This window comes from Ascaphus truei, chromosome 7 (genome assembly GCF_040206685.1).
Source record: "Ascaphus truei isolate aAscTru1 chromosome 7, aAscTru1.hap1, whole genome shotgun sequence".
NCBI classification, from domain to species: domain Eukaryota; kingdom Metazoa; phylum Chordata; class Amphibia; order Anura; family Ascaphidae; genus Ascaphus; species Ascaphus truei.
In genome coordinates this window covers 79,844,990-79,858,109 of record NC_134489.1, presented here as the reverse complement: position 1 = coordinate 79,858,109, position 13,120 = coordinate 79,844,990, and the positions used below count along the sequence as shown (strand labels likewise).

The following is a 13,120-nucleotide window of genomic DNA, read 5'->3' as shown; positions in this document are numbered from 1 at the left end:
CTTGCTTTGCCTTGTGCCATTTTGTTAACCTTGTCTCGTCTCCTAGTATCCTCGACCGTCTACCAGGACTCCCACCGTCTCTTATCCACGACTTTGGCTTCAAACCTGGACTCCCACCTTCTCCATACCTAGTCTATGCACAACAACTATTTTACATCTCGAACCCTTGATCACAGCGAGTATCAACACTAATCCTACATCTCCTGTCCATTCCCGGCTACACGACTACAGACCTGCACTCCAGACAGTCTCGCGGCTGCAGTTTGATGCATTCTAATCCCAACCTCAGCCTCGCGGTTCTGTCCTGTTTTTGGTGAGCATCTGTTACAGTATATAGTTCAACTCGACGTAAACCTTTTTTAGAGACGGGTAAGGAGGGAGATCTATACATATATAGACAGTCAGACTACACACACACTTATGTCCAACCCCTTAAGTGACCTTTTAATGTTTGTAAAGCAACAAAAATGTTAGGTCAAAATTGTTTTGTTTTTTCCTGATGAGTTCCTCCTTACTCTGAAAAGTAGAGTGACTCCCCAGTTAGCACATCTCTGCACTATTTTGCATCAGGTAAATATCCAAAATTAATACATAATAAAAAACAAACATCACATTCTATACAGAACAAAGAAAAATGTGATTTAAAACCAAACATCTTTGGAAAACATTTCGGTAAAGTACTAAAACAACTGGTCACTTAGATTATACGATCTTCGGGCAGAGAATCCTTTTCCCAATGTCAACTTTTATGTATGAAGCACTTATTCCTATTAGATCACGTATGTTACTGCTGTAAAACGCTATGTACATGGATGGTGCTATGAAAATATACATACATACTGTATAGATTCCACATAACAAGCGGAGAGCTTAAAATACAATACACCTTGCAAGCCAGAAATACAGCACCTTACGGGCTGATTACTGAAAGTTATAAATCTACAAGAACTTTCAACCAGAAACTCTAGAAAATGTTTGCAGTACTTATGCTTTATGTTCATGTAACCCTCCTTGCCGGCTCTTCAGGAGTTTACATCAGTTAACTATATACATAGTTTTGCTCAGTCTCTCATACCTTGTCAGGGTGCTGGATCAGTGTACGCTGGGCATAAATATGCTCATGGAATAAAGGGCGCCAAGAACCTTTATAGTACAAAACAAGAGCTTTATTGACAGCCGTCCACAATGCTCCTCACACTTACATCGTCTACAATATACATACTTCAGGTATCTTCAGTGTTTATGTGTTAACTAAGATATAAAATAATACAGTTGTAATGCTCTAGGGAGGTATTTAAGCTGTTGCTGTTACTATGATCTTAAGTGGCCATCTTCTGCGTAGAATTTGTAACTCTCTGTATAATAATTCGGCCCCATCTTGGGCTACCCTTACTATTCTGAACCGTGGGATCATCATCCACCGTGCAAGGTACTGCGTGCCACTCTGTTTTTGAGTTAACAGTGGACCTATTATCAGGGCCGATCCGACTAGGCTCCAGCACTACTACTTGGATAACCCCAATAGGCATCCTCTTTGTGAGCCTGTAAGCTTCTGTAGTACTATGGCTACGGACACCAACTGGATGGGACACTTTCCCCAACAATAAAATAATAAATATGAACAGGGCAGTATCACTATACACTTAAACATATTTACATTACCAACAGTGAGGCACCTCCCACAGTCAAAGACCTGAGTTCTAGAACCTTCACGGCCGTCTTATATACCCTGCCAGTGACATCACAGAACACCAGGCGAAGTGGGCTTGGCTTCTTTTCTGCCAAGTCGCCCTTTACCATGTGATGGGCAGAGGCATTACCCTGAGCGAGTCCACACAAGTTAACCCATTAGGGCCATTAACCCTTAACTCAATAGTAGTACAAAAGAGGGGACTACATTCAGTATCAAAAATACTTTAACATTTCTAGTTTTTATAACAAAAATCAACAAAATGTGAGACAGGAAGGAAGGGATTTTATAGAAAAAGGTTTTCATTACCGGTGTTTGAACGAATACACCTTCAAAAAAGTTGGGCTAGCAAAAATGCCTTTCAAAATGAAGTATGGTGGATTAGATGTAACTAAATAACAGGAGTGTACATTTTGTCATTAAAGGTGTAACAAAAATGGATTTGAAGTACGGTCACACAGAGTTAAGGAAATTACAATACTTTAACTCTGCCAGTTCTGTGGACACTGGAGTATGTTATGTTATAGCCCAGCGGCGCGCAAACTGGGGGGGAGCGACAGATTTTAGGGGGTGGTGCAGCGGTTACAGAGGCCCCGCGCTATTCTGAGTGTGGCCTCTTTAAACTCACTAACCAGGCCTCGCGTCCACGCGTCTCCATGGTGACAGATGCCGCATTCAAGGTAAGGCGGGGGCGCAACCCAGGTGCAGAGCACGTATGGGGAGCGCAGCCGAGGAAGTTTGCGCACCCCTGTTATAGCCCTCTATATATTCACCAAATGTTAGGTGGTTAATGGGCTTTTATAGTACCAAAGAAAAACTTAAGACTACTACTCCAGACACTTGGCAGCCTCCAAAATCCTGTGTTACTTTCCACTTCCTGATTGTCCTTTTCCTTGATTCATTCCTGTTTCTCATGCTAACATCCACTATACAGTATGGAACAATCTTTTAAATCCAAGTACAGAGCTTGTTTAATCAGAATACTGGTATACACTTCTACTCCATACAGTCTTACAGTTGCATCAACATCACTGTTTGCTCAATGCAAAGAAACCCTGGAAAGACAAAAAACATTTACATAGAACTTGACCATGTGGCAAGTTCAAGCAAATATATACATACTGTACATAACATACACACACATATATATATACATACACACATATATATATATATAATTTAAAAAAATTGTATACAATACATTTGTCACGCTCACGAGCACTCCTTTTGACACACACACGATGTGGTGGGTGTTGAAGTTTGAGCTAACTGGGAATATATATATATATATATATACAGTGTTCGACAAACCTATACATTTGCTCGCCCCGGGCGAGTGGATTTAACCCCCGGGCGAGTAAATATTGGCCCAAGCAGCACACGTTTGGTACTAGGTGGCGAGTAGATTTTTTTGTGTGGCGAGTAGATTTTTTGGTGATTTGTCAACCACTGTCAGTATATATGGAGACCAGGGGATCCTGATAGCCAAAAAGAGACAGCACACTGCAGGTATGGTATCAAAAAAGTGTATTCAGTAACACAAGGCCGCCAACGTTTCGGTCCTCCCAACGGGACCTTCCTCAGGGCAGTGCCTGCCCTGAGGATGGTCCCGTTGGGAGGACCGAAACGTTGGCGGCCTTGTGTTACTGAATACACTTTTTTGATACCATACCTGCAGTGTGCTGTCTCTTTTTGGCTATCAGGATCCCCTGGTCTCCATATGTCTACATACTCTTTATGGGACAAGCATCTGCCTCCTGCTACAAAACCGTGAGTGCTAATCTCCATACCTGACTCATATATATATATATATATATATATATATATATATATATCTCCAAGCTCAGTTAAAGCAGCAGTCCAAGCTGCCAGTTTTAAAATAAATTATATATATATATATATATATATATATATATATATATATATATATATATATATATATATATATATATATATATATATATATATATGTAAATACAACTGTATGCTCATCTGCATGTCTTAGGCAGGTCTGCAACCCCGCCTTTCCCCATTATCACCCAGCACACAGCACTTCCACTGCAGCAAGGGATTCTGGGAAATGACATGCAAATGAGCACACAGTGCCACTTTTTGCTTCAAAAACCATTTTTAACATGGTTCCCTATAGGCTTAAGATTGCTGCATGGTCACAGCTTTGAGCACAGCCAGGGTTAAGGTGCATACCCAGAAAACCACCCACAGACAGCTGTTTCGACCTTAATGGGTCTCATCAGTGTGGGGTTGATTAACTGGGTATGCAAAGAAGCTAAAGGATGGGCCAACCATAATACTGAGTTAAGTTAAGGTGAGTAAAAAAAGTGACAAAAACACATATACATATATATATATATATATATATATATATATATATATATATATATATATATATATGTCCCGTCCTGCTCCTCTCTCCCCCCCCCTCTGCCACCCTCCCCCCCCCCCTCGCGCAGCTCCAGTCCTCCCCACCTGCGAAGCGCCAGCCATTCCCCCCCACCCCTACCAAGCTCCGGGCGTGTGTCCCCCCCCTACACAGCTCCGGGCGTGTCCCCCCCCTGAGCAGCACACAGTGAGACACACACACACACACACACAGTGAGACACACACACACACACACAGTGAGACACACACACACACAGTGAGACACACACACACACACAGTGAGACACACACACACACAGTGAGACACACACACACACACAGTGAGACAGACACACGCACACAGTGAGACAAGTGAGACACACACACACACACACACACACACACAGTGAGACACACACACACAGTGAGACACACACACACACACAGTGAGACACACACACACACACACAGTGAGACACACACACACACACACAGTGAGACACACACACACACACACACACAGTGAGACACACACACACACAGTGAGACACACACACACACACACAGTGAGACACACACACACACACACAGTGAGACACACACACAGTGACAGACACACACAGTGACAGACACACACAGTGACAGACACACACAGTGACAGACACACACAGACACACAGTGACAGACACACACAGCGACACACACACACACACGCACACTGTGACACACACGCACACTGTGACACACACACACGCACACACACACACACGCACACACACACACACACACACACACACTGTGAGACATGTCCTCGGGCACCAACAACAACTGCAGTGAGGATGCCGCAGCCCCGCCCCTCCCCCGACCGGGGGACACCAGCCCCCTCCGTCCAGTCTCAGTGCTCCCACCGGTCCAGAAGGCGACTCTCTCCTATCCGGGTGCTCCGCCGGTCGGTCCCGGGCGTGGGGGGCGGAGCATACAGTGCAGGCCGCCAGGCGACCCGGAGCGTGCGCGAGCCGGTGTCGGGAGGACGGTGAGCTGCCCGAGGAGCGGGAGCAGCCGCGGTCCCGGGCGTGGGGGGCAGAGCATGCAGTGCAGTCCGCCGGGCGCATGGCGCCCCGGAGCATGCGCGAGCCGGCATCGGGAGGACAGTGAGCCACCCGAGGAGCGGGAGCAGCCGCAGCGTGCGCGCACTGCCAGGCCGCTGGACGGCTCGGAGCACACATGCTAACACGCAGGTGACAGGGGGGCACCGGGGAAAGGGAGGGGGGACCGACACAGGGGGCAGTGGGGGGGGAGTGACACCCGGGGGCAGGAGGCAATACCCGGTGGGGGTGATACCCGGGGGCAGGGGGACTCAGCGGGAGACAGGGAGACAGAGAACAGGAGGGAGAGGGAGAAGAAGAGAGTGGCCGGGCGGCGGTGCGAGGAGGAGGACCGGTCGAGGCCACAGAAGCAAGCAAGCCAATAAGAGAGGGGTGGACCACGGAGCAATCTGATTGGCCAGAGGCTGAGTGACAGACCGACGGACCAATCAGATTGCCCATAGGGACAGGCACATACAACGTTTTCAAATATATATATATAGATATATATTTCCCTTTAATATATGCATCATTACAATCCACACAATAAGTAATTAGCTAAATTGTCAATCGATCGGCGAAGATTCGGCTCAGGGAGTTCACTAAATGGCTGCCAGTGTAGCAGAAGAGCACCAAAGATGCAAAGCTCGGTAGGGAAGATCATGTGACCAGGCAGTCACTAGATACAATTGGTGCACTGCTAGAGGGGGCAGGGCTCAAAAAGGAGTGTGCCAGAGCCTGTTTCGGAAGGGGATTTGACTTTGTAAATGGTTGCTATAGAAACAAAAAAAAGCTTCTTACATTATAATACATTAAAAATGTCAGAGTTTTTTTTTTTTTTAATGCTACAAGTGTTTTCTCATATTATGGAACTGATTTATTTAAAAAAATGTAGGATATTGCTTGGTCTGCAGCTTTAAGACAAATAAAGGGAGAAGGACTGTAAAGAAGTCTGATGCACTTTATTCTTCATGGACGTTTGCGAATAAGATGAAAATTTGCAGGGTATTTTTTGTTGTTGCTCCAGTGGCCAATATTACACTGAAATGTCATCACAAGATCACGTCACCACTTTCTATGGCGACACCGGCACCAAAAAAAATTTAAATTTTTTTTAAAAAAAAAATACAAATATCTTAGGAAACAGGGCATCCTAAAGGGTCAAAGATCACTCTGAGGGGACCCCTGATTCAGGTACAGAAAGAAAAAAAAGGGGGGGGAGGGGACTGTAAATGTGCAAAGTCCCATGGCCATTTATACGGTATACTGCCATTTTAGCTACATTTTGCCGAGAGTGGCAACATTGTGAAAATGTCACAAAAAAACATTTAGGAGAAAACTTAAAAACACAAAAAAAACAACATTCACACATTTCTATTCTTTAGCTCTGTTAACCCCTTCAGGGTCTTGAACACTTTGCAGGCCCATCTGGCACTGAAGGGGTTATTGACAAGTTGCATATATAAAACCCATTAGTGCAATTAGCCTGTTCCCCTGCCAACGCATTAAAATTCCAACATGGAAAAAAATATTTTCTTTATGGTTTTCCACTTTAGACCTAATATAAGTCCCATGTTTCTTACAGTACAGTAACATTGGTCAAGAACAGCCTTTGTAGCGGATAAGATAATTACATTTTACAAAAGATGTATTTGAAACACATGGCTGCCTGGCATACACTGCACACAGATGTGCAAACAGCTTCTGCTTCACATTATGACGAAATGAAAAACACTTCATGATCCAGTTATATTGCAATGTCTTAATTCTACCATATAAAATATAGTTTTATACTGTTACTCACATACAGTAGCTTCCAAAGCCATGAGTCACAATGATGCACAACCTTTGGATTATATCTAAATAAAAAGGACCTTGGTGTCAGTTGGCTTTCAAGATGCTGTTCAATTGACAGCTGCTTTCTTGCAATGTGTTTTCATTTGTGTACCAGAAGCATTCTCCTGTTAAACAGATTTTGGTCAGACAAAAAATATATAGCTACAGAGCCAAATCAGAAGCCAACTTGTTTAAAGCCGCCGGCTTTTTTCAAATTGCACTCCAATTGTCATTTTAGCTTCAGCTGTTTGTATGTACCGAATGTAGGTGCCCCCGTTAAGGGATGCCAACCCCATAGGGAGTCACCATGTTGTCATTTTGGCAGTGACATTTATGGTACAGAAAGTTTCAGGCATTATAGACAATGTAATGTCACATACCTCTCCTTAGATGACAGAAAAAAACAATGTAAAAAAAATAATTATGCAGTGTAGATGATTTTAACACTGGTGACACAACATTGCCAAAGAAACCAAGTTTGAACCTTTACGATGTTGGAATTCCGGCAGCACACAGGTTATTAAAATTGAAAACACCAGATGTAGAATTTAATTCGAAGCTTTTAATGGATCCGTTCCATTAAGTTGCCAAATACGTTTGCTATTTCACATCTGAAATACGACACAGTTCTCCCTAGGGTCCTTCACAGTTTTCCCTAACCAGAAGTAGTTATTTCCAAATACATCTCTTCTACCACTACTGACCCGAATGTATGGATACACTACATATCTCAGAAAATATATATTTTTAAAAAGATCAAATATTTTTTGCAAAAAAATATAAAAAAGTAGCATTTCCCTCTGTAACCCCTCTTTGCCCAGCCCAAAGGAGTGTTACTTTGAGGCAGTGTTAATAGGTGCAGGTGGTTACCATTCTTAGGGTGTTGGAATCCGTGCAGTCTGGTATTGTAAGCGTTGAATGGAATAAAGGGCACCAGGAACTTTCATCAGACAAACAATTTTCTTTATTTTACATCTTTGACATCATACACCCTTCCTCCCTGGGTGTTCAGGCAGCATCTCATGGACACACATGGTTCGTCAACGTAATTCACTCTTGGATACTTGGCAATTCCTTTATAGTGATCTGAGGCTTACCAGCAGCCCACCAGTACCCTTTTTTAAGCCTGCACCATTCCTCAAGGATATCCATCCTATCACTCTGTACAGTGCTTAGTACAGGGGAGCGCAATCTTTTTCCCCTGCACCCCCTTGCCGGCTGTCCCCCTCTCCTCACGCCCCCCCTGGTTAACTTGACTCAGACGTCATGACGTCACATTGCCATGGTAACGCGACTTCACATGAGCGTGCGGCGTCATTTGATGCCCAGTTGCCATGGCGACACGTCACAAGGAGCCGTCTGAATCAAGGTGAGTTGAAGTTTACAGAGGCCTTGTAGCTTCCCCGGCTTCGGGAAGTGCGCGGGGCCTCTGTAAACCCGGCAACCCCTGCAGCGAATCAAGCGCCTCCTACTTTGCACACCGCTGCTCTAAAAGTCTCTACCTTGGCTGTCAATGTGCTGAAGGGCCTGTCATTAGGCAAGTTCAGTGTGACACTCTGGGACCCTACTCAAGGAATCCCCTGGCATGGGTACCATGCATATGATGTACAACCCTTAAATGAGGGTAGGATCCACCATACCCTACACTGTGTGGCCCTGTATAAATAAGGGACAGTTTTACTTACTCTAAAACCACAAAAAGATGATCACTCATACTAAACATATAGTTGCACATTTAACTGACTATATATGAGGCACCTCTTTATCCTTCTCCCAGAATCCTACAGTAGGGGCCTGGGAGCTTCTGTAGCTCTATTTATACCCTTCTGTGAGGTCAACATCTCCCTGAATACAGGGGGAGGGGTTTGGATATTGCTTAGTTATTCTGACCCTGGTGGCAGACTAAACATCTTATAGAAGGTACTGTAGGTGTGGTTAAAATTATACTTGATATCCTACACCTGAGGGCAGAATCAACATCTTCCAGAATGTGCACCTGGCTAAGGTTTCTGTCCAGTGACTGACCATGTGATGAGACTGCCACACTGTAGCTATGTAATAGGAGAGGGGTGATATGCTGCAACAAACCATGCAGTTAATCCTTAAGGGCTCTTAACCCTCTAGATACACATATTACTCCCAGAGGGGGATTACACCGCTAACTCCTCCCCTTTATTCAACACCACATTTAAACAGGAGGGAGGGTCCTCCAGAGTGTAACCATGCAATATAATCTCTGAGGACCCTTGATTCCTGAGATACTTACTGGTGATGTTACCCATATTACTTCCAGGTTTTAAAGAGTGTTTAAATGGACGTCCAATAGTAAACCATACCTGATGTTACAGCTTGCTACTAGTCCGACATTTGTTTCTGAGAGATTTAAACCAGGTAACTTCACCAGTATCTCAATTACTGGGGGTTCCTTAGAGTTAAAAATAAAAGCATGGCTCAGCTCCAGTACGCATCATGTATTAAAATAAATGGGGGAGAGCAAAAAAAAAAAAAATGAAAGAAGGGTTACAGGAGATTGCTATTTCAAAATAAAACTGCTTAAATATGCCTTCCAGGGTCAGGTGGCCATCCAGCCAAAGTAAAATAGGAAAGTAAAATAAGACAACATAGAATCAGGTCAACTAGACAGGCTGAGCTAGTTATGGATATGTTTTTCCCATCCCTACGATGGTGGTTATTCACCAAGGTCCGCTGCAGGGTAACACACCCAATCCAGGATTACATGCCATTGAGTTAAATGGCAGTTAATGCTGGAACCATGGTGAATCTCCTCTATTCATTCCAAATTCTAGTCGCTATATTTGTGTTGCTGAAATGTTCAGTAGATTCATTGTAGAAGTTATACATTTTAGAGCAGTGGTGCGCAATCTTGATTTAGCCGCAACCACTACAATGTAAATGTCCACTACACAAACCTCCAAAACATTATAGGATTTACTCTATGGGGGTCCCTGCTGCGTTAATCTTTTGACTTAAAACTACAGAAACTAACTTACACTACAGCAGCAGCCTATGCCTCTCGCTCCCTCCCTGCTCTGTCTCTCCGGCAGCCTGGATGACGTTTTTAGATGGCCGAATATGGGCATATCCATATTCGGGCATCTATGTTGTCATCCAGGCTGCCGGAGGGAGAAAGCAGGGAGGGAGAGATACACGGGCTGCTCTATATTAGATTGTAGTCAGAAGATTAACACTGCAGGGGTCCCATTCAAAAGCAGGTTTTGGCGACCCCCACAATTTTTTCCAACCATGTGCTGTGCACCACTGCTTTAGGGGACCCACATTAGAGCCCTTCATAGATGAAATATATTTGAAAAGTTCTGCATCTAATATTTGTCCCCTAGAATATATCACAACCTACAACTAATCTACAGCTCATCCGACTATGGAGTGAAATCACCAACTTTACATCAAATCCCCCCACAGTAATTATAGCATTTTAAACTGTGTCATTATCGATAAGCATCCTGATTGAAGAAAACTCATGCCCCACAGTCTAATATGGCCATACCAAGCCAGCATGATTACCCATTAAACGTACACGTATGAGAAGACTATTACATCATTGATTATAATGTACTTTATGACTGGGCATATAAAGGCTGTTAGTAAAAAGAGCCTCATAATTCATACAAATATAGTCATGTGTGTGCAAGAGCGAGTAATAAAGTACAGTTCCTGGAATAAATGGTCTTTAAATTCCTGATGCAAGTGTTCTAGTGCCTCCCATATTATTACTATGGCATAGTTGAACCACGATAATTATTAGAATCACATACTGCATAATGTATGATACTTTTCAGTGTCTATCAGTAGTGAATGCATCTGAAGTGCTTTTGAAGACAGTGAACATACACGGTAAGTACAGCATTACAAATAAAAAGTAATCACATGCACCTTATCCCCTGACTTTTACTTGCAGAGTTTCAACACGATCACATGATAAAATTAAAAATGGTGAATATACTACTGAGATCTCTATAACCCATTCAGTACTGAAAGGGCATTAACTGCATTACTTTTTAATTGACACCCCTCCCGCACTGAGTGGCTCATTCTATAAGTGCCAAAGCTGCAGATTGGGCTATTTTCGGCTAAAAACCCAAGTGGGTTAACAAAATGTTAAGCAGACATTGTCCGATTCCAGGAAGAAGAAAAAAAAACACAAAATAAAGAGAAAAAAAAGCCAGACGTCTTGAAAGTGATTTTCTAAATAAAGATAAAATGGAGCCGTGGGGTGAGGCTGGGTAGTAACAATGAGAAATTAAAAAACATTGGCAAGGAACAGCAAAGTGTTTATTCAGATTGATTGTAATGAACAACAGGGGGAAATGGTAAAGAAACAGTTTAGCAGCACATAAAAAAAGAACACTATCCCCTGGGACACAGGTGGTCCACCAGGGACATACTGTACAATCTGAAAAATAATATAGCTCATTTAATTCTGCACTACCTCCAGATTATTTTAAGAAACAGCATTTGTTTAGAAATTACCAATGGGTGTTTCAGAAAATGTTTAATTATCTGATGTTATTTTTAGCTGGGAACATTAGAATCCAGATATGCAATGTTTAGAAACTGTTCGAATGGATTCTATCGACTCCAAAATTTTGCTCTTAGAAATCTATTTTTAGCAACAAAATACTGTGTAAAAACAAAAATCACTTTCCTTACGGGGAGAACTTTCCTACAAGTCAAATAAAGTTTTTTGTTTTTTTAAACCTTTCCCACTATAAGGGCAACTCACAATTACAGTTTAACGAAGATTAAATTATGAATATCATCATTATTATTATCTTACCTCCAGCATGACAGTTTCCACACTTTTCTCTTCATTCCAGCAAACTAAAGGACCAAATATGCTGCTTTTGCTTGTTACTTAATGGCTCCACCTTTTTGCGAACAGCATTACTTAACTGGACTATTTATATTCTTGCAGTCTTATTTCACGAACAGCTACAGATCTGCTAGCAAAGGCTAATCCTTAAGAAGCTTTATTGTGCCTGCTATGCAGTTGTCAACTTGGCAATTCAACCATGCAAAGATACTCAGCCTACTTCCTAGTGTCCCAGATACAAAACTGGGCAAAATGTAGATGGAAAACAGCACCGGATGTATAACTAATAACTATGGGATTCAATGTTGCTACATCCTGTGCACATGGTTTTGCATTGGCTGGGCTTCTGTTTTGTAACCTAGACCAGGGGTGCTCAACTCCAGCCCTCAAGCCCCACAACAGGTCAGGTTTTCAGAATATCCGAGCTTCAGCACATGTGGCTTCATCAGAGGCCTCTGATTGAGCTACTTGTGCTGAAGCAGGGACTGATTGAGCAACCTCTGTGAAACAGTGATATCCTGAAAACCTGACCTTCTTTGGGGGGGGGGGGGAGGTTCTACAACTGGGGCATGATTTAATGCACAGGATACTAATCAAAGTCGGTGCTGCTAAATTGGTTGAACACAAACATTGAAAGCAATAAGACTTTTGTTCTAATAAATCTTGTGCTGTTTTCTTGCACCCGTTGTGCAGCATGATGATCTTAATAAGTAGTATACATAAACTGAAGGTCCACTATGGCAAATTAAGATCAACGGCAGTGTTGCAAGTGGAAACCACTCCACAAACCTGTACTATGCAAACTAAACTAATCAGATGCAGTCCTGACATGTCCATTAGACTGAGTCCCAGTTAGTAGAGTAGCAAGTCAAATGTTGCATCTGGAACTATTGTATAAATAATGAAAGCAAAATCAAGTGTGTGTGTATATATATATATATATATATATATATATATATATATATATATATATATATATATATATATATATATATCCAAATCCAAATCCAGCTGAAAGGATTGCTCTCACAACACAATGATCATACAATAATAATGTCTACTGACTAAATATTTTCTTTAGGAGGAAAAGACATTTATTCTATGTAATATTTAATAATTAGCTTATTTCTAAAGTTATTTAACTATATACTGTCATTCCTTCCAGGACCAAAATGAACCACATGCAGTGAGTGACATGTTAAGGTGGTTAAATCTGGATGACTGATGCCTCTCTTTTTTTTAATTTGATGCTTAGCCACATTTTTAATTATCTGAAA

The 13,120-nt window shown here is 42.4% G+C and overlaps 1 protein-coding gene across 6 annotated transcripts in view; it reads right to left on the bottom strand.

Annotated features, from left to right (window-relative positions):
- COBLL1 (cordon-bleu WH2 repeat protein like 1) overlaps window positions 1-13,120 on the bottom strand; it is a 98,068-nt gene that overhangs the window by 32,354 nt on the left and 52,594 nt on the right. Inside the window, exon 1 of one of the 6 annotated variants that reach the window (XM_075609196.1) lies at window positions 11,808-11,948. The exons of the other annotated variants lie outside the window; for them this stretch is intronic. Coding sequence (XP_075465311.1) covers window positions 11,808-11,842 — 35 coding nt within the window. The 5' untranslated portion in view covers window positions 11,843-11,948. Of the gene's footprint in view, window positions 1-11,807; window positions 11,949-13,120 lie in introns of those variants that run through there. 6 annotated transcript variants of the gene reach the window in all.